This window comes from Mirounga angustirostris, unplaced genomic scaffold (genome assembly GCF_029215605.1).
Source record: "Mirounga angustirostris isolate CCGP_5_RB_7025 unplaced genomic scaffold, mMirAng1.0.hap1 SCAF_10, whole genome shotgun sequence".
Taxonomy (NCBI): Eukaryota; Metazoa; Chordata; class Mammalia; order Carnivora; family Phocidae; genus Mirounga; species Mirounga angustirostris.
The window spans coordinates 75,317,107-75,339,431 of NW_026991718.1; the positions used below are offsets into that span (position 1 = coordinate 75,317,107).

At 40.4% G+C, this 22,325-nt stretch overlaps 1 protein-coding gene across 15 annotated transcripts in view; it reads left to right on the forward strand.

Moving 5' to 3' along the window:
* The window catches only part of THADA (THADA armadillo repeat containing), a 325,846-nt gene that overhangs the window by 136,645 nt on the left and 166,876 nt on the right, over positions 1-22,325 (forward strand). For all 15 annotated transcript variants that reach the window (XR_008506903.2, XM_045885094.3, XM_045885095.3 and 12 more), the window contains 2 exons: positions 4,092-4,181; positions 5,493-5,624. Coding sequence is in view for 14 of the 15 variants with exons in the window: in XM_045885094.3 (XP_045741050.1) it covers positions 4,092-4,181; positions 5,493-5,624 (222 nt within the window). In the remaining variant the exon portion in view is untranslated. The remainder of the gene's footprint in view (positions 1-4,091; positions 4,182-5,492; positions 5,625-22,325) is intronic.

Consider the following 22,325-nt stretch of genomic DNA (forward strand, 5'->3'; position numbering starts at 1 on the left):
TAGTTGTCTGTGTGGAGGGGCACTGGAAAATCTAGTATGTGGGCTTTTTTCCACACTAGCATTTGTTATTTTTTCCACAAAAATATCTACTAATTAAAAAGGAAATGAGCACATTTTTGCATAAATGTCCAATAAATGTTCAATAGATCTGTAACTTAAAAGGAAGTAAAGACTTTCTCTTTAAAAAAAAAATTGGTTTGGGGGCGCCTGGGTGGCTCAGTTGGTTAAGCAACTGCCTTCGGCTCAGGTCATGATCCCGGAGTCCCGGGATCGAGTCCCGCATCGGGCTCCCTGCTCAGCGGGGGGTCTGCTTCTCCCTCTGACCCTCTTCCCTCTTGTGCTGTCTCTCACTCTCTCTCAAATAAATAAAATCTTTAAAAAACAAAAAAAAATTGGTTTTACTGAATGTGAAACAGGTCCAAAAGAAAATTTACATGCTGTGTGTGAGGTATAAAGAGTAACTATGTAACAAACACTTCTAGATCCACCACCTGGTTAAGTAACAGAACATTTCTTTTGAAGCCCCTTATATATTCCTTCCTAATCCCATCTCCTTTCTTTTCCCCCTGGAGAAGTGATTGATTACTTTTGCCAATTTTGTTTTTATTTATTCCTTTGCTTTTCATTTTTTTATCACTTAAATTTGTTTCTCTAAGCGAAGTATTACTTAGTGGTGCTTTATTGTAAACTTTGGATAGAAGGATTATATTACATGTATTCTTCTTTAACTCACTTTTTTCACTTAACATTATGTTCCTGAGATAAATCTTTTTTGATATATCTGTAGTTCATTCAGGTTTACTGCTCTACAGTATTCCCTTGTGTGAGTGTACAGTTGATTCACTCTGCTCTTTTTTTTTTTAATTTTATTTATTTATTTGAGAGAGAGAATGAGAGAGAGCACATGAGAGGGGGGAGGGTCAGAGGGAGAAGCAGACACCCTGCCGAGCAGGGATTCCGACGCGGGACTCGATCCCGGGACTCCAGGATCATGACCTGAGCCGAAGGCAGTCGCTTAACCAACTGAGCCACCCAGGCGCCCGATTCACTCTGCTCTTGATGGACATAACGGCTGCTGTGCATATGCTCGTACAAGCCTTCTGGTGCCCATGTCCAAGAATTTATTAGGCCATTTACCTCGAAATAGCATTTGTGAATCACTGGCTAAACACATCTGTGGCTTTCAAGAAAATGCCAGATTATTTTTAAAATTGTTGTAGTAATTTTTGTTTCCATCAACAGTGTCTAAGAGTTCCAGTACTTGGTATTATCAGACTTTTCAATCTTTGCCAGTTAATATAAAATAGTCTCTCAGTACGATGGAGCATCTTATGTTTATTGGTCGCTAATGTTTATTTTCTGTGGATTATATTTTATTAGGTTTTATCCATTTTTATATTCAGTTGTTTGTCTTTTAACTTATTGATTTCACTGGAGTTCTTCATATATTCTCATACTAATTATGTAATTCTCAGTTATACACATTACATATTTTCTCCCCATTTGTGGCTTGGCAAATAAAAACGTTTACCTCCATCATTTTAAAACCTTTTTGTTATGGGAATTTTTAACATATGTAAGAATGAAGAGAATAGTATAACCAACCCCTGCATATCCATCACTCAACTTCAAGAATTACCAACATTTTGCCAATCGTATTTTGTCCATTTCTTGTCCTACCGAGGTCACAGGTATCATGTCATTTTTCCCATAAATACTTCAGGATGCATGACTGATTTGATAAGAGAGTTTAAAAAAATACATCATGCTATTATCATGTGTAACAAAGTTAATAATTCTTTAACCTTCAACTTTTCCCAATTGTCTTAGAAATGTCTTTTTATAATTGGCTTCTTAGAATCAGGATCCAAACAAGGTCCACATGTGTTTAGTCTTTTTTGGCCTCATAAGTCTGCTAAGTCTTTTAGTCTCTTTTATTTCATAATGTTTGATACTCCTCCTCTGCCAAAAATACTTCGTACGTGTATTATTTTGTGGTTTTATTTGTGCTTTTTTTGTGTGTGTAAAATTTTTTTTTTAATATTAATTGATGTAGTTGAATATATAAATTATTATTTTTACTGGAATTGCATTGTATTTGGTGAGAATTTCCTCTTTATAATATTGAATCTTCTTATCCATGAACCTGGCACATCTCTCCTATTTAAGGCCTATCTTTTCTTACGGCATCTCCCTATAAGAAGTATGATACACCAATGTAGAAGAAAAAGAATCTTGCACCTGAAACTAATGCAACATCATATGTCAACTATACTTCAATTAAAAAAACAATAATAAATTTTTAAAAGAAAAAGAGAACCTTTGCCTCTACCTCACACCGTACACAAAAATTAATTTGAGATGGATCATGGACCTCACGATAAAAGCTGGAACTGTAAAACTCCTAGAAGGAAACAGAGTATCTTTGTGATGTTGGGGTAGGCAAAGATTTCTTAAGCCACAGAAAACATGAATCATTAAAAGAAAAAAAGGACCCAGTTATTGGACTGAAAACTTCTGCTCATCAGAAGACATTATTAGGAAAATAAATTGGCAAGCCAGACTAAGAAGGTACATGTAATGCACACGTTTGGCAAAGGAAGCAAGCAACCTAATGTGAAAACAGGCAAATATTTTGAATTGATACTTCACAAAAGGCCGTATCAATAACCAAAGCACAAAAAGAGTGTTTACTATCATCATTAGTCATCAGGGAAATGCAAATCAAAACCACAGGGATCTACCACTAGGATGGCTAAAGTAGATAAAGAGAAAGACAACAGCAAATGTTGGATAGGACACAGAGCCACTAGAACTCTAGTTTATTGTTGGTGGGAGTATAAAATGCTCTAATTATTTTGGGAAACTGTCAGTTTCCTAAAATGTTAAACATACTGAAATTTTATTCTCGGATACTTATTCAAGAGAAAGGAAAACATGTACACAAAAACCTTGTGTAAGAATGTTTCTAGCAGCTTTATTCATAACAACCTACAAATGGATACAGCCCATATCTGTTAAGAGGAGAATGGATAAACAAACTTGTATATTCACAAAATGGAATACTACTCAACAAAAAAAGAATCAAACTATTGATACATAAAGTAACATGGATAAACTATGCTGAGTGAAAAAAGCCAGACGCAAAAAATTATGTAAGGTATTATTACATTTATATGAAATTCTAGAATAGACAAAACCAAATTGTAACAGAAATAAACTCAGTGGTTGCTCTGAGTATTGAAAGTTGACCAGGAAGGGGCACAAGGAAACTTTCTGGGATGATGGAAATTTTCTGAGTCTTCATAGGAGTGGATCACATGAGTATAAGCATTTGTGAAAACTGAATGGATCTTGTCAGGATTCAAGAGTAGTGTTTATAAAGATGGAAAGTTAATCCTCACAGGTGTCAGCTGAGATTGGATGTCCAGAACCGTATGCACAAAATCTGTGCCTCTGATAACCATACTCCAGACCAGTGGTTTTCAACTGGGGACCATTTTACTCCTCGGGATACATTTGGCAATGTCCAGAGACATTGTTTTTTCCAGAGACATTTTTGATCGTCATGACTTGAAGGGGGGAGGGGTATTACTGGCATTTGATGGGTAGAAGCAACAGAGGCTGCTAAATATCCTACAGTCACATGACAGTCCCCCACAACATAAAATTGTCTGGTCCAAAATATCATTGGTGCTAGCTTGGAAAAACCTGTTCTAGACCTGCCCTTGTTACAGAAGCTGTCAGCCTTAGCCAACCACATGTTGATTATATTCATGGTCCAAATCAATTGTCGAAACTTGGCATTTGCAATTTCTTCCCCAATAGAATTTAATATCAAATATTTGTAAATATACATAATCTTAAATTTTGAGATAAAATTCCATGTGTCAAGAGCACTTCCAAAATCAAAATTAAATGTTTTGTTTTGATTGTTAAATTTTAAGATGAGGTTTGTTCTTAACTTTTTTTCATTAAATATTCAAGTGAATGACCTTGGCTCTCTTCCTTTAAATAAAATAAAATAAAAAGGCTTTATTATTAGATCAGAGGAAATAAAAGATAGTAATTTCTTTTTTTTCCCTTTACAGAATGACAGGAAGTGAATTCTTTTCTCGTTTCCCGGAACTCTATCCCTTTCTTCTCCAACAGTTGGAAGCTGTAGCTAATACTGTGGACAGGTAAGAAGAGAATAGGGTAGGACACAGTGAAATCAAGGAAGTAAATTACTTCATTAATCGAAATTTTTCCCTCCAGGCAACAGTTTTTAATCAACTCCTTTCTTGTAGCTTAGATGGATTTTTTTTAAGTGCTTCTTTATTACATCCTGTTGCCTGACTCTGCAGTAGATTTGTACCTGAAAAGTTGTATAAAATCCTGTTTTGTTTTTGTTTAAAGTTGGGGGCAGTGAGAGGGAGAGAGAGAATCTTAAGCAGGCTTCAAGCGCAGCACAGAGCCAGCCACGGGGTGCTTATGACTCTTGAGATCATGACCTGAGCTGAAATCAAGAGTCAGACACTTAACTGACTGAGCCGCCCAGGTGCCCCTTATATCCTGTTTTTATAATATATTTTATATTTTTAAAATCCTGTTTTATACTGTTTTTTCAAATTCTGTTTTCAGTGAACATATTTCAGAAACTAGCTTCTTAGAAACACAGCTTCTAAAAAGATTTTCTTCCCATGATATTTAAAAATCTCTGTGTTTGCATACTGAGTTTGCTGTCACAAACACAAGCCATTTTTTCTTACTGGCCTGTTGCAGTTGACCATTGTGAGAGTAAGCAAATAGCTGGCTGGTCTGGTCACCTGTGACCAGAAATGGCACTGGCATGCCTAACCCTAGAAACAGAAAATTAAGCCGTTCAGAGGACTTCCCGTCTGATCAGGGCACATAGAAAAGTTTATCATTGTCCTTTCAATCACATCCTCTACTGACAGTGGAATTTTTAGAATGGTGTCTTAGAACATGTGCTTTTTTATTCTTCTAGCCATATTTGCACTTGATAAGAATTTATACTCATTATCTGTAATGGGGAAGTAAAATAACATCAATCAATTTTACTTCTGTTTATGATACATTTCCTCACATTAGTAATTTGTACAGACAGGCTTTTCTGGCCCCAGTAAGTGACCATTCAAGCTTTCATAAGTACATTTGGCTGTTGAAAGTTTCACATTTCATACTGTGGAACTCCTTTCTGCTGTATGAACAGCTCAAATCAAAACACAGACACGAATTAACAATTAGCTTTGAGAAGAGAATCGTGTGCTGGAGCCCAATCCATGGCTTTGCCAGTAGCTCTTCCTTATTTGCACATTAGGAATATATGAAATGAATGGAGGGGGAAAAAAAACGAAAAAAGGGAAATGATCTTCTGATTGTAGAGAGTCTCACTTTACATTCATAATCATTTAATGAGAGAAATGTTTGAAGGTAGTGTCTCACCTCTTAAATTTTAAGTCTTTTATGTACAATCACTTGTTTTTCAGTGATACAGGAGAACTCAACCGTCATCCAAGCATGTTTCTCTTACTTTTGGTGTTGGGAAGACTCTACCCTTCCCCGATGGATGGCACCTCTTCTGCCCTCAGCATGGCGCCTTTCATTCCGTTCATTATGAGGTAGTGTGTGCTTCGTGGAAATAATGGGGTGGGCATGGGGGCAATATGGGGTATTTTAACTTGTTCATATTTCAGAAAGTGTAGTTGGTTTTTTATTATTATTATTATTTCTTGTTTCTTTACTTTGAGAGGGGTCCTGTGAAAGCAGGGGCTTGGGGGCTATTGCCATTGCCCCCAACTGGTCTCCAGTGTTTCAGAGGAAAGTGCTTCTGTTGTGGGTGCAGAAGCCCATAGCCACAGCCACTGTTTAAGTAACGTTCCCTTGGCACTCTGCCTGCTAGTGGATGTGTGGTGTTGATAGGAGCTGCCTGCTTTTGAAAAACATAGCCTAGGTATTTGCATTATCCCTGTGTTGAGCCTAGCCAGCATGAGGCAGGCTTGGTCCTGGCATTATATCCCCAAATGTCGCTGAGAACGACATTTGCCTCCTCTCTCTGGAGGAGTTTGCTGGTGGGTGCAAGGGGTAGCATCTAGCTGGCCATATGTGGCACAAGTTCACTTCCTACTCAGCTTCTCTTTCAAGACTGGAGCACCTGAGAAAAAGCATGGAATTATACATGGAATCAGATGGTAACAGGCTTTTCTGCTCTAGAGCCTATTGCCTCTTCCTCTGTTACAGTTTTTGAGGTGTATTTGCCACCTTCTGATCACCTTTTTCATTTTCGGATCAAAGTCCTCAATAAATAGGCCCCCAAAAAGTCTTAAAAATTTTCTTAGGGAACATTTCAGAAGCCCAGTCATATTAGTTAGCTTTTGCCTTTCTGCGTACGTCTCGATAAAGCAGCACTTTCATTTTAATTTAGGTACCAGAAATTGAGATAGACTTAGAGCAGAACGTTAAGATGTTAACGTTAACATCAAACTCAAGAGAATGTGTTTGTTATTTATGTGGCGTCCTGGGTTCCACTTCCTGGTTTCACAGAGCTGACTGATGCATTTTAATGTGAGAAACCATGAAGCACGAGATGCCGGCCTGTGATTGCTGCAGCCATTTGTTTGCACCAAGCTCTGGCAGTAGCTGTGTTATCTCCGATCACAGAGATGACTCACTCAGATGGGGTTTTTGTTTCCTGATACACAAAGTTACCAGTCTCCTGGATCCAGCATTTGGTGATTCATTTTAGGAATTTGGGTTGTAAATTTTACTTTCAGGAGCATTTAAAAATTGTACTTTCACTTATAACTGGAAAGAACTGAAAAATGTTTCAGAAGGTTGATAGGGTGGGGGAGGAAAGGCACATGCTCAGAATCACAGAAGGACATGCTTTAGAACTTTGTCATCATGTGTTAAGAACATTCCATTTGTGGAAGCTTATTACTAATCAATCTGTTATGTGTTGCATCCTAGAAACCAGAAATAACTACATTGAAAATACCCTTCCTGTTATTTAGAGTCTACATATAATCAGAATGCTCATATTATTAATTATATTCAGAGCACTTATTATATAACAAAGATTGCATTAATGGAGAAGATTTAAATATTGCCATAAAACCAGTGTCCTTAGTGTATTGGTTTTTTTGGTTGTTGTTGTTTTTTTAACTCAAAAGGCGCAAAGGGTACATTACACTGTCCTCCCAGGGAAAATGCCTTGGTCAGTAGTTGCTTTCTATCTGAATAAGCATTCATAGAATGCTACCAACAGCCCAAGTGCCACAGTTGATTCCTTAGAGTGTCAGTAGGCTCTGTTTATTGAATGTCCATTTGTGGTATAGAACAGTGTTTCTCAGACTTTAAGAGGTAAACCTATCACTTGGGGAATCTCATAAATTTGGATTCAGTAAGTGTGGAATGGAGCCTGAGGGTCTGCCTTTCAGACAGACTTCCAGGTAATGCTGATGCTGCTGGTCTGTAGATCACACTTTGAGTACCAGGATTAAATTTGGGATTTTAAACATTATCAGAACCCCTGCCCTGTCCCCCACTACACATGATTTTGACAGTAGTAGGGTCGTACTTGGTACTTGGTTAGGCTATTCCAGGGGTTTATAAGAAGTAGATTTTGACCCGGGAATACAGAGAACAAACAAGAAAGTACTCTGAGCAGAGATGCTAGTAGAAAGTACACCATCGTTTGTTGAGCTTTGACTATTTGCCCAACACTGAACTGGCCATCTTACTTACAACGACTCGGAGAGGAGGTGTTATCACTTTCCTGTTGAGGAAATTGAGGTTCAGAGAGCGAGTCAGTTATAGAGCTAGAATATGAACCCAAGAGTATAGGGCTGTCAAGAATGTTGGGTGTACTCTTTCCATTACACCAAAATAACCTTTTATGCAGCCAAGAGCAGTGGCTACATTGAGCAGCCCGTGGGCCCTGAAATTGATGCAATTCAGAGTGAGGAGGAGCCTGTCTCCAGAGTTGGTGGACCAGAGTGCTGTTTTCAGGATATAAAAGTCATGTCCCCCCCAGCAGTGGGATCTGCTCCTTGCTTTGCTTTTCCAGTAGTGAGGATGGCTTGATTGGATACAGCCATTCTCTTGGGCTCATCTCTGCAGGATCATTGCCCGAGGTATCAGGGTTGGTCTGCGACCAGGTATGGAGGAAGGCTGGCTTAACTGCCCTGACCATCATCTGTGATACAATGGAAGGATCTTAGACTTGAAGTTCAGTCAGAACCCCAGTTCGGGGTTTCATCAACCTAGTACAGGAGCAACCCTGTGCTACCCTAAAATGTTAAAATCACCTGGGCAGATGAACCATAAAAATAGTGAATTTGATAAAACTGTACACATTTGATTTAAATTACTTCTGAGAAAATTCTTCATGAAGGAAGTGAAAGATTGGTCATAAAACCTGTCATTCCAGGCAATATTTGTGGTTCTGGTGATGGTGAAGATTGGGCTGTTTGGACTTGGGGTAATAGCTGAAAAGATGGGTGCATGCACGAGTGGGTGGGTGGTGCTTTATTTTTGTAGCATTGACAGTGTTAATTTATGTACTTGGAAGAGTCTAATCAGGCTCTTGGATATTCTGAGTTTAGCTAAATAGAAATTTTTCAGCTAGTGGGAGTAGCACGAGGGTTGCTCTGACCAAGCTGAAGTGAATTGCACAACCAGAAGATTAAAAGCCCCAATGGCAGCTTTTTATTTCCCTTTGATTTATGTATACTTAACCTGCCATTTCCTTCCTCTCTGTAAGATGTTTGTAAGCATTGTTTGTATTTTTGTTCCTTATCCAACATTTGGGAGTATAAACTTATATCTCTATTGATCTTCTTTGTTGACTGAAATCTTAGAAGTTCTGATTTGGGTCTCCAAAGTTATGCGTGTGTGCAGTTGCATCATCTTGGAACAGAAATGATAATGTTAATCACAATGTTTTGTTTACAAGTTTTTTTAAATCCAGTGTGTTTTATGTGCCCGATGCTGTGCTGGATCCAGATTCGCGGCCCTTTACCATGCAAATGTGATGCCTTCAGTTTAAGACCATTTACCCTTCAGTTCAAATACCACCAAGCAGAGTGACTCATGCTTTAAAGGGGACCCCAACTGGCTCCCTGAAAATACACGTTTCTTGTCTAGGGCTTTCTAAAGACCAGAATATCTCTCTACATGTACCTTTGAATTCCCTTTTACAAGGGAGTTTCAAGTTTGAATTGAAGAACTACAGGAAACCAAATATGCCTCAAACCTGGGTTTAAGAGACCTGGTTCTGTCTAAGCTCTGCCACTCACTGACTAGCTGTGATGCTTGGACAAGGCTGTGATGCTTGGACAAGGCTCTCTACCCTCTCAGAACCAGTGTGGTACCTGTGTGTGGGGGGGTATCCACTGAGACAGAAAGCCCCTGCTGTTGCTGACAACAGATCTCAGCAGTGGATTAGTGTCTGTGGGAGAAATCCCTCCACTGCCTTTTAATCATTTTTTGGGTGCTTTTAAAAGGATCTCCCTACCCCTTTGGGGGCTTATTTTCATTGCAAATGGATTTCAGCATGTCTTTCCTCAAATCATTTCACTGTTCACCTTAGATAACTTTTCAGTGAGATCTCCTGTTCTTTTCTCTGAAAAATATTGAGGTGCTAATAACAATACAATCTTAATTAAATACGTGGCAGTGGAAATCACCCCTAGGGACCTGTGCTGTGGACACTTTTATAGTTGAGATATTGAAAAATCCAGCCAGGGCGCCTGGATGGCTCAGTTGGTTAAGCGACTGCCTTCGGCTCAGGTCATGATCCTGGAGTCCCGGGATCGAGTCCCACATCGGGCTCCCTGCTCGGCAGGGAGTCTGCTTCTCCCTCTGACCCTCCTCCCTCTCATGCTCTCTGTTTCTCATTCTCTCTCTCGCAAATAAATAAAATCTTAAAAAAGAAAAATCCAGCCAAAAATTTTAAAAATGGAAAATACATGTTTTGTACATTTAAAAAACATTTCATGGAGATGTGGTATATATATACAATGGAATATTATGCAGCCACCAAAAGGAATGAGATCTTGCCATTTGCAATGACATGGATGGAACTGGAGGGTATTATGTTGAGTGAAATAAGTCAAACAGAAAGACATGTATCATATGACCTCAGTGATATGAGGAATTCTTAATCGCAGGAAACAAACTGAGGGTTGCTGGAGTGGGGGGTGGGGTGGGAGGGATGCGGTGACTGGGTAATAGACACTGGGGAGGGTATGTGCTCTGGTAAGCGCTGTGAATTGTGTAAGACTGTTGAATCTCAGATCTGTACCTCTGAAACAAATAATGCAGTATATGTTAAGGAAAAAAAAAAAAGAAGAAGAAGAAGGTAGCAGGAGGGGAAGAATGAAGGGGGGGAAATCGGAGGGGTAGACGAACCATGAGAGACGATGGACTCTGAACAACAAACTGAGGGTTCTAGAGGGGAGGCGGGTGGGAGGATGGGTTAGCCTGGTGGTGGGTATTGAGGAGGGCACATTCTGCATGGAGCACTGGGTGTTATGCACAAACAATGAATCATGGAACACTACATCAAAAACTAATGATGTAATGTATGGTGATTAACATAACAATAAAAAATAAAAATAAAAACATTTCATGGGACCTTTGGATTGTACCAGTCTTAAAAAGGGAAGAAGGGTAGGAGGTACGAAAACTGAGTTAGGCCTTCCAAGCCTGTGCTATTGAGAAGTAATATTGGCCCTTGTTTTCTTGTCCTTGAAAGTTACATAATTTAAGGATTACCACATTACTCCTTGCCTAGGTTGTGGAGTTGAAGGAACTGGTTTTCCATGATGTAGAGTTGGGGCTTTTGCGGTAGGCGATGGATGGCTTCTACCTTCGTTTGTGATTATAATACCAGGAACTCCCCTTCAAGGCTGCATGCACATTTCTATCTGCTCTGTCTTCCCAGAATGCTTGCAGAAAAGTAGGTCGGCTTTGCCTTACAGAGAGATAAACAGGCAGAGAGCAGTTGAAACACTGCTGGGAAGGAAGAAGACATGCCCTCCTCCCTTTCTCTTCACTTCAGCCCCGGCTCATCTCTCCCTCTGAAAGGCTGTAGCATTTGTTACTTTAACCTCTTATCCTACCATTCATCACTACTGTATCATAAATAACTGTACTTTGTATGCTCAGTGCTATTCTCTCCAAGTAAATCTTAACCTCTTTCCATGCAGAAGCCACTCTGGGTTTTTTTGGTTTGTTTTTGTTCTTTTGTCCCCTTCTCTGCCTCACCCAGGTTTGGGCACAGAGACTGAATTATTAACCTAGAAATGAAAGTAACTGCGAATTGAGACATTTGGTCTCTTAGCAGATCTGTGTATCTGAAGTACTAGGGGCTCCTAGTCCTACAGTACTGGAGCCACATTTCATAACCCACTGCTTACCGGTTAGGTAGAAGGGAAGCTCAGCTGGGTCTTGTGTTTTACCTGGCCTTTGAGGAGTCTTGTGTTCCAGTATGAGCTCTGACATTTACCTTTATTTTAACTTCACCTCACTGACCCTCTGTTTCCTTATCTATCAGATTCAAGTATTGAATATTGCCTAGGTCCTCTCCGGCTTCATCGGACTGTGAGCTGAGTCCTTCCTGGCCTCTGAACCCCTTTGCCCTGACTGCTGTCCAGCAAACTGCTCTGGAGGCCCACCTCACAGCTACCCTGTTGCAGGCGTTAGCAAAATGAGAGGAGCCTGGATTGATAAGAATGGAAGAAGGAGGGAAGGAGGGAGATGTCATTTTTCTGCTGAAAGTCATAGAACTATCTATATGCAAGCCTTCCAGATTATTATGGCATGAATCGGAGGGCCCCTGGGTGCTTCAGCTATCAATCTGTGTAATGGGGCTAATACTGCTTACAAAACAGCAGATAAAAGGCTCTTTGGTTTGTTTTTTAAGAAAAATTCAATAGAGAAGGAAGGGGTTGATGGTGATAGAAAGAGGGCAGACTTTTTAAACTCCTGCTTTGGCTTGTCCCAACCAGTTAACTGGAAGGAAGGCCCTGAAGCCAGATGTAGGGGAGCAGATAAAAAAAAAAAAAAGAGCACCGTGTTGTCCTGTTGATGAAGGCAAATCCCTGGACCCAGTAACTTAGAGCCTTGGGTACATGTGAGCCTAGAACTATGTCAGTAATTTGGGGAAATGTGGGATGGCAATGTTCTGCTGGGAGCTTGCAGAAGGATTTTCAAAAGAGAAGGGAAAAGGCGTATTTTACCAGTGACCAAACAATTGTGTTGATACTGATTGTTTTAGACTGGATCATTCAGTGTATTACTTGCAAAAGCTTTACACTTTGTTTGCTGAGGTCGAGTAAGGATTCCCTAAGAATAAGTCATGCCTGAGTCACCTCACTGTTTTGATGGGATTACCAGTCTGATAGATGATGACAATGCTGCTTTATTCAACATTTGAATTACTTACTTAAATGAACACAGACTAGATTGCATGCTTATCGGATTTGTATATAACATAAATATAAGTGGTGATGGGATCAAAATTCAAAATAGTCTTTAAGCATGGGAGTGACAGACAAAAATTCAGGCTGGTGGCCATGATTTCTATGTGGCTGGGAAAGAAGGGGATAAAATTGAGGAAACATATACTAGGAGCTTCAGTTTTATTTGTGATGTGTTCTTAAGCTAGATTTTGGGCAAGTGGTTGATTGTCATATTATTCTGTGTACCCTTTTTTATATGATATGTCTGACATTGTCCATAATTTAAAAATAAGATTCAGAATAGCCTTGGAAGCCTGGATTGATGGGCTGAGATTATCAAGATGTCTTTTAATAGAGATATGTGTCATATTCTGATTTTCTAAAGAAAAGTCAAAATTATGTACATACAGGATGAGAGCTGTCTGGCTCCCTAGCAGTTTTTATGAAAAAAATCTTGGGAAATGGCATTTCCTGGTGAGTCCTGAGGAAGCAATGTGACACAGTTGCTGTTACCAGATAGTGAAGACTGTAGTCCGGCCCCCTGAACTCTGCTGGTCAGATTAAACCTACATCATTACGCTTCTTCTGTTATTCTGCTTTGGGCTTCCCATTTTAGGAGGGTCACCGATAAACTAATATTTATCCAGAGGAGATAACCAAGATGAGGAGGAAGCTAAACATCTGGAAATAGTTAGACTGGAAAAGATTTAGTCAGAGGCAACATGGTAATGGTCTTTACATACTTGAGAAGCTGCCATATGGCAGAAGGCACATAATTTCTTTCTTGTGCTCCCAAGGGGAAAGTAAGAGATAGATTTCAGATTTTAATATAAAGAAGAATTTTGTGAAAGTTAGCATTCTCCATCAGGGGAATGAACAGATTTCCATAACACTGAGCTGCAGGTCATTGAAAGTATTCAAGGAAAATTGATCACATGCAGGACATCTGAGGTTGAGTGAGATGACCAGCAGGGCATCTTTTTGAGGTGTCTTATTTTGGAACAGCTGAGCAACCTAGATGTATATTCCAGATGTGCAGTGAAAGAAATGATAAGCCTGCCTCTGAACCTATAACATGTTATTTGTACATTTTTATTTATGGGCTACTCTGTCTCCCAAAGAAAAGAAGTTGAGGTGCCATTCTTAGCATGGCCCACAGGGTCACAGTGGTCTGCTCCTACATGGTGCCCTGCAGCAGTTAATTCACTTAAATTTAGCTTCTAAGTAACTTCTATAACTTTGTTCTGGAGAGTTCTGAAAACACTTTTTTGGCCTATGGGATGTTATGTCTGAAAAGCATTCCTTATTAATTTAATTATCTTTTTTGTGGTTGCTATATTTTTCTCCATTCCAGATGTTGGCTGAAACCACATTTGTTTTCTGACAAGTACAAGGAACATCTGAGTCTTTGAGAAAAGTCAGAGAGATGCTTTTCTGAAAAGTGATTAAAATAGATAACTCCTTGTTGTCCAAACTTCCTGAAGGCTCTTCTTTGAACAGAGATGCCTATAGAGAGAGAATATAAGAGTCCTCAAGCCTAGCCCATGACAAGAAGAGACCACTGAGAATAGGTCTTTGCCGGTGCTGTTAATGTAGGACTTGTTCCCACCTGTCCCTCCTAGAGGTCCAGAACTCCACCCCTCCTATGGTTACTGCTGAATTCCGTGAGCCTTTGAGATTGGGACTAAAGGTTAGGAATGTCCCTATACTGTCCTGATCTGCTAGCTATGGTTGGATGAAGGAAGGGAACTGCCTCCCATCAGTGTGTGGAAACTCTGACCTCTGGCTTTCCTAGTGTGACTCTGATACCAGGTCAGGCTCTGGGCAAGATCGTCAAGGTGCACATGTTCAGTCCTGCTCAGGGGTTTTCCAGCTGCTCCATTTTCCTCTTTGCCTACAAGCCAAAAACCTGTGCCCACTCCTTCCTTTCATACAGATGCGTAAATGACCCTGGTCATTACCTTCCTTGGGGCTATTTGTTGTATTACGGAGACATACATTTTGAAATACAGCAGTGAAAGTTGGTTTTGGAGTTTGGGGCCTTACACAGGGGAGGACCTAAAAGCAGAGATGGAAAGGTTGTTTCCTAATGCTGGTGATATCACAGTTCGGGCAGCTACCTACTCCATCTCCTTTCTACCATGGCCCTGCCTACCTAGTGCTTTATGGGGAATGTTGTGCTCACGGCCTTCTGAAATTCTGAATTTTACCCAAGGGTAACTGAGGTTCAGCATGTGGAATGAAATCATGTTTCCTGCATTGTGTGGCTTTTTTGCAAAGAGTACTGGTATAAAAGGATACTCTGTCATCTGTCACTGATTTTTATCTCTTAGTTCCTAGAGAGGGGCCTGGCCAACTTCATCTCTGGTGCCAGATCTCTTTAAGACCGTTTTCTAAATATGTTTTTGAGCAAAAGGAATGAGGAGTTCACCTCTTATGGAATGCATTGACAAAGCAAGCTAAAAAAACAAAACTTGTATGGACCAGCTTTTCTTCAGTGTTATCTGTTACTTCAACAGGCCAATTCAGGTCATGTTAGAACAAGTGATTTGATCTGCAAACGGCTTCATTCTTAGGTGAAATTTTTGACAATGATGATAATCCATGGCCTATTGCTGCCATTCACTCTAAAAGTTAGAATCCAATCAGTTAATAGATTGACGAAATAGTTGTTAAACATCTATTGCATACCTACCTAGTGTCAGGTCTTGGGAAAGATGCAAAGTAAAGAAAGGTCTTCATCCTTGAAGAACTTGCAAATCTAGCTAGTGAGATAAAACACATTGAATTTTAACCACTGAATTATGTGACAGATACACTAAGGACCAAGGGCCTATAAACAAGGGAAGAGCACCAGTACTCTTGGAGAAGTTCAGAAAGCTTTCCCAGTAGCAAGGCAGGAAAAGAATAAGGGAATTCAGTCTGCTGTCTTGAGGACCTTTAGAAATCCCCCGTGGTGATTAGCCCCTCACAGAAGATGAGAGAAAAGTCAGGCTGTCCACTCTGTAGACGGTTGGATCTAACAAGAGGAAGAGAGTTTTATGATTCATAACTTGGAAGTCATCATAAAGAACTTTGCTTTCACTTGAATCAAGGGTTGACCCAGGAAATTTACAAAATACATGGTTTGCTGCCTAACAAGAGAAACTGATAGACAGTCTTTGCTAATTTTAATAAAGGACAGTATTCGCTCCAACTTATACATTTAAGGCATATGGAAATAATAATAGTAGTAGGAAAACTATTACAAACATAGTAATGTTTAAATTTTAAGATATTTTAATGATATCTTTCCCTAAGGAGCTTTTATTTCCTTGGTCTTAATTACTTTCTCAAGAATTATAGCCAAGGTGCTCAGCAGGCATTTTTAATGCTGAATTGAAGGCTTTGACAGTAGCAAGCCCCAAATACCAACTTAGGCAGTCATCTTATCCTACATAGTAGGGAACATTTTAAGATAAAAAAAATGTATGTCTTTCTCTTTAGGCAGCAAATACGAATTAGGGAATAGAGTAGGAAGGCAAAGATGAATTATAGTAGGCTTAAAATGAGGACAGGGGAAAATAATGACCCAGCGTGTTTGGAATATCTTTCCTTGACTGGCACAGTTTTTTTCCCTCCCTCTCCCCTGGGCCTTGACCCTTACCAGTCTATTTATAATCTAGTTAAGGCAAGCTGCATTAGTCACATCAGCTGCACAAGATGCATTCACCCCCATATCCTTTTACTTTTTCCTTCGTATTTTATTTTCCTCACTCACCTTGAGCATTGAGACTTTTTTTTTTTTAAAGATTTTATTTTATTTATTTGAGAGAGAGAGTGAGAAAGAGAGAGCATGAGAGGGGGAAGGGTCAGAAGGAGAAGCAGGCTCCCCGCTGAACAGGGAGCCCTATGTGGGACTCCATCCTGGGACTCTGGGATCATGACCTGAGCCGAAGGCAGATGCTTAACCAACTGAGCCACCCAGGCGCCCCAAGCATTGAAACTCTTGACTGCTCATCTTGCCTCCCCCTCCACACCAGTTACAGATACTCTCTTCTTCGCCATTTATTCTTGTCTTCTACCTTATTTTGCAAGTGCTCTTCGTCACTAGTTCAACTGTCCCTTAAATATATTTGCTGAGGGCCTACTTTGTGTCGTTGCCCAAACCCAATGCCCTTACTTTCATCACCTCCCATTTGCAAGAGAAAATAGAGGCCAACAGGCCTAGACTCTCCATAGAGGCGCCCACTCTACCTCCCACCATAGTTCTGTAGTTTTATAGCCAGACATTTGGAAAAGTTTTTTTGTGTGTGTTTGCAGGCTCCACTCCCTCCCCTCTTATTCATTCCTTAAACTACTGGATGCTTCTTCTACCAGCTCACTGCAGCTGCCCCTGCAAAGATGCAATAGAAGTGACCTAGTCCCAGAAGCCACTGGATGCTTTTCAGTGCTCATCTTTCTTTACCTTTCTCTGGAATTTGACACTATTCCATACTCCCTTCTTCATGACACTCTTTCCTCTGTGGCCTTCTTTGGCCATTACATCTCTGGCAGGACCCCTTCCTGCTGCCTCCCAAATATTGGTGTGCCTCTTTGCCCTACCCTCTGCTCTCTTCATTTTCACTTAGCATGCACTATCTGGGGTTGCTCCTCACATACAGTGATGTCCTAGATCTAGGACTGGTCCAGAATCATAGATTCATTGTTCTGTTGGCCAACTCCTTCTGCCTGTTCCATAGACACCTGAAAGTCAGCAATTTCAAAACAAGCCCCCAGGTAATTCCTCTGCACCCTAAAGACTTAGACAGCCATCTCTTGGGCCTAGTACAACATCTAACATCACATTCCACCTGGCCAGCTGTAGTCAGAGGACCCCTTGAAAGGAAACATGTTCGAATCAGGACTGCCTGAGTATCACGAGGATCCTCCTGATGTCATTGACTATGTTCATGCATACTCAGTAATGAAGAAACATTGGTTTAAAAAGTCATTGACTTTTGATATCCCTCCAGTAAGTTTGGAATGATTTGCTTTTTTTCTTGTATTGATGATCATCAGTTTGAGATAGCAAGTGACAGGTGTTGGTACCTTTCTTTGGAGATGGAAAAGCCAAGGCCCAGAAGGAGTAAGCATCATATGTCCACAATAAAAATGTGATTCGTTAAGGAGTCAGTCTATGAGGACTGATTCATGTATTCATTTACTCAACAGATATTTACTGCAAACATCCGTTGTATGTCGGGCACAATAGAAATACAGTGGAGCACCAGATAGATAAGATTTTTGGCATAATGGGGTATCCCTTGTGTTATGCTGGTTCTTGGTGTCTGCCTTTGCTCTGATGATTTTTTCCATCAAATTAGTGATAAATGATAATAATTAGCAAATGTTTAACTCTGGGCCAGGCACTGTTTTAGGACTTGATACATACTGACTCATTAGTCATCATGACGACACTGTGAGGTCTATAACATTATTATCCCCATCCTACAGAGAGGACAGGTTGGGCCATAGACAGTTTAGAAATGAGCCCTAGGTCGTACTGCTAGGAAGTGGTAAGGCTGGGGTTTGAACCGGGCAGCCTCGCTCTGGCACCGAGGCTCTTTGCCACTGCCTGGCTACACTAGAACCTAACGTCACAGTACGGCTCTCTACCCATCTGTTTATGATGCTCCATGACATGCCAAAATTCACCTGCAATTTTAAAGAACAAACATTTGGACTTACTGTGCTTTCTTGAGATCGCCTCCCTCCACCCACCTTGGGCATTGCCCTGGCGGTGGTCGCATTTTCTAATCTGAAATCAGTAGAAAAGGAAGAAAAAGCTCACAGTTAAGCCCAAGTGGTTGTGACAGGTTGCTAAATAAAACTGGCTCAACTGAAGTTCTGAGATTCTTGAGAAATACTGAGAATTTCTTAAAAAGATATTTTCCTTATAATAGGAAATCGGGGTCATTGCACAGCTGTTGGTGTCTTAGCAAGGAGAAAATGTGTCTTGAGGCCCAAGAAGCATAAAGTCTTAATGAGATTATTTGTGGGCTGCTCCTTTTGCATAACTTTTAAACTGTTAGAGAATATATTTTTCATCTGTCTCTACCATCTTACATTTCCACGGGTGAAACTTCACAGAACTTTGCAAACCTTCAGAGTTGTTGAAAGAAAAAGAAAAAAATTACAGCAACAAACATTTACATAAGACACACAGTAGCTTACCTGATCATCCTCTTTTTTATTCTCTTAGAAAGAAGACAGAATCACAAGGCTATCAGTACATGTTGAAATTTTTTAAAATTGTCAACATTTTCTTATGTGGTAATCCTAAACTTCTCTGGAAAAATGGCCAGTCAGAATCAGTGAAGTGTTCAGACTACAGCCTATTATGAAATGAAGGTTTCATTACTCCAAACTGCATATAGTAACTTCGGGGAACTGCTCCAGTGGGTGGATACCAGTCTCATCTGGTTACTGTATAGTAGTTGATAACCCACAGCACAAGGCCTCTGAGGTAGGTTGAAATCTGCTGCCCCTCTGCCCTTCTTTCTCACTTTTGCATTTTTCGCAGGCACAGTCCCACCTCCCTCCTTCACTAACCAAAGACTCCTAGCCAAAACCCCCTGGGAGGCACTCTGAGAGCTAGATGTGCCCCCTGGGTGGTTTTTTTCTTTTGTAACAGAGAATTTCTGGCCTGGGATGTTTATGTCCTGGACACCGGTCCCCAAGAGATGGCCATATTTCTCCTAACTCTAAATGAAAACTCTCAGTCCCAAATGTAAACTTCAGCTCGGCTTCAGTCTAAATAATCACAAAATCAAAATTAGGTGGGCCCACACGAATGAGATTTTTCTCTTCAGTCTCTACAATGTCCAGAGAATTAACAAAAATATATATTTGTATGAAGGGCGATGCTATGTAAATAAGCATCTCCTTTTTGATCATTACAATAGTATAGAAAAAAGCCGTCTGTTTGGGTAGAAACTATGGAAATATATCTAGGTAGCCAAGGAAAAGCTAAATTGTTACTGAAGGATGTGTCACACAGACAAGAAAATAATTTACGAAGCAGTGGGTAGAAAATATTTTCGAACACTAAACAAGTGAGTCCCTTAAGGCTGTCCTTTCACGTGATGGGTAAATAATGTGGGTTTGTTTTTTGCTTAACTGTTTATTCTTTTTTTTTTCCCCAGAAGAATCTTTTTCCTATAAAGCCAGAGTTTAAGGCTCAGCTTCTTTTCAGCTTGGCTGAAATGAAAAGTGAAATTCATTTAATACTAATTATAACCTGCATAAGTCTAGTGAAGGGAAACTTAAGAAATGTAGTTCTTGTTTTCTAGCTGAGCTTCAGTGCTATATAATTAATATAATTCAATCACTTTTTGCCTGCTTTTTTTTTTTCTGCATGATTTAAGACATCAGAATTTAATTCATAGCCAGAATAAAAACTGGACTTAGGGAAAACTTGAAAAGACTAGAGGGGGATTTGTCTTCTGCCGCATGGTTGAACACGTCCCGAAAGTAGCAGCTTTGGAATGCCATGTCCTGATAGAATTCCCCATTGAACGCTGGCCAGCAGAGAGGCTTCCTAGCACTGTCCCCTTGTCTGCACTATGTGAACTGTCTGCCATGAGGGCCCTGAATAGAGCCAAGGGGCCTCCACAGGACTGCCTCAGAGCCTGACAGAAGGGCAGCAGTATCACAAGGCAAAAGCTGTGCGCTGGCTTTATAATCCCCAGGCTGTGGGTTTTGGAACTCAGCAGCCACCCTGGCTCAACCCGAGATAAATACTCCCAGTTCTAAGTAGGTTGGGAAATTCAAAGCCCTGCTTTTCCCAAGTCCTTCCACAACCAATCCATGACATGTTATGAGGTCTAAGTGGAATGGCCGTGTGTGGAGGGAAAATAAGGGAATGCTTTCTACTACTAATTAATATGAACTCCCTGGCAGTCCCTTTTCCCCTTAGGAATGGAGCTAGTCACAGGGCCGGATTCTAACCCCACTGTAGTCATTCACCCCGACCAGCTTTACTCCTAGGGTAGTTGAAACCTATCTGCAATGATTTCAGAAGTCTTAAGCAGTGCCTTCTGCCCACCCAGTTTTCTCAGATGCCTTCTCCATTTTGAGCTGAACTTGGAAATTTCACAGGTAGATTTTCATTATTTAAGTATATGGTTTCGATCCCTTCTAAAATGGAACTCCCACTGTGAGGCGTATTACTTTTAAGTGATTATTAGTTATACCACAGTATGATTTAGTTTAAGTTTCTTGGGTTTTGACAGGAAGAGAAATAGAAGGCATTAGTTGGGTGAAGTGTTGGGGATGGGATAAGGCTGGTGGGGAGAGAGGATGCAGAACTTGGAACAAAGGCAGAAAGCAAGTTGCCACCCTCACACATGTGGCCTGGGTGAGGACTGCAGTGACTTCTTCCCCACCAGGATTTGTTTTCGTGCTTTCAGTGAAAGGGGCCATCCTGTTTTCTATTTACCTCTCCCTTCTGGCCGGGAAAGACTTAGAGGGTTTTTTGTTTTTGTTTTTGTTTTTGTTTTTTACAGCTTTGCCTCTTCCTTATCCCTTCTAGATGTGGTTCCATTTCCTTTCCAAGATGAAAGCTTGTCTTTGTCCCTTCCCAGAATAGTTCCAGGCAGCAGAACACAGTGAATCCTTCCAGATAAAAGACCCTGCTGATAAAATGCCAGATTGTTATCAGAGAAGTGAAGTGAGGGGAGTCAAGTCCCTACCATTAATTACCTAGTTACAGCTCTGTTTATATCCTGTTCGTTTGGGGGCATGTTTTCCTTGGACAGCTTCTTGTCTGTGTTCTGAACTGCAGTCTGATGTTTGTAAAAATCCCAAAGGTCAGGGAATAGTGGGTTCCTTATTTTCCGAAAGGTTTAATGGCAAGGAAGAGAATATCAGAGTTTCTATCTTCCATCTGGAAGGAAATGGACAAATGGGTTTGGTGGTTCATTCTTCACCTCAAGCATGCAAACCCTAGTGTGTTGAATGAACTCTGACTTTGAATACTTAGCCAAGAAGTTACCTGGAAATAGAATGACATTTATCTCTGTGAAGCCATGAGTATCAACCAGTGAATAACTGATTATCTAGACATTGAGGCCAGAGTCTAAAATGTCCTAAAACTGCCTGGAAAATGTACTTAATGCTACTGAACTGTACACTTAAGAATGTGTAAATTTTATGTTATCTATATTTTATCACAATAAAGATAAATAAATGAATGAATGAATAATGCTTGCTTCCTGGCAGCTCCAGTACTTGGTCTCAGTTGGAAATACCAAAGGGTTGGGTTACATGGTCTGCTTTATTTTGAATGGAATTATTGTTGCACGTAAGGCATTATTCACCCTTTTAAGAGCCGTGAGGCTGTGAGCACCGAGCACTGAGCACCTTGATGAACGCCAGGTAAAGAAACTGTTTTGCCACCATCATCTGGACGTACTGGGACATTTGGGGACTGGAAGAGCCCTGTCTTGAAAATGATTGATTCTAAACCACTATAGCCACTCTCCTTCCACAAATGTAACAAAAGAGGGGAATAAGGTCTCTTGATGGCTGGAATAGTAGGTAGCATCTATTGCTCTGATGCTCAAAGAGTGGTGCTGAAATGCACCATGACCAGAAGGGGTATTAGGTGACTTAACCTCCTTTGTGGCACCTGGCAGTCATTAAGTGGTCAAGCACATGTTTCTTCACCGAATTAAACTCGCACCTGACCTTATGCTGTCCTGTCAGGTTCTGTCCTCAGCCCAACCCATTTTTGTTATAAGGCACTTGACCTGTGACTCAGCCAGTTCTTTCAGCTTTACTGGTGATGGGGTTCTTTTTGAAGACTGCACTGTTGCCTTTTTTTTTTTTTTT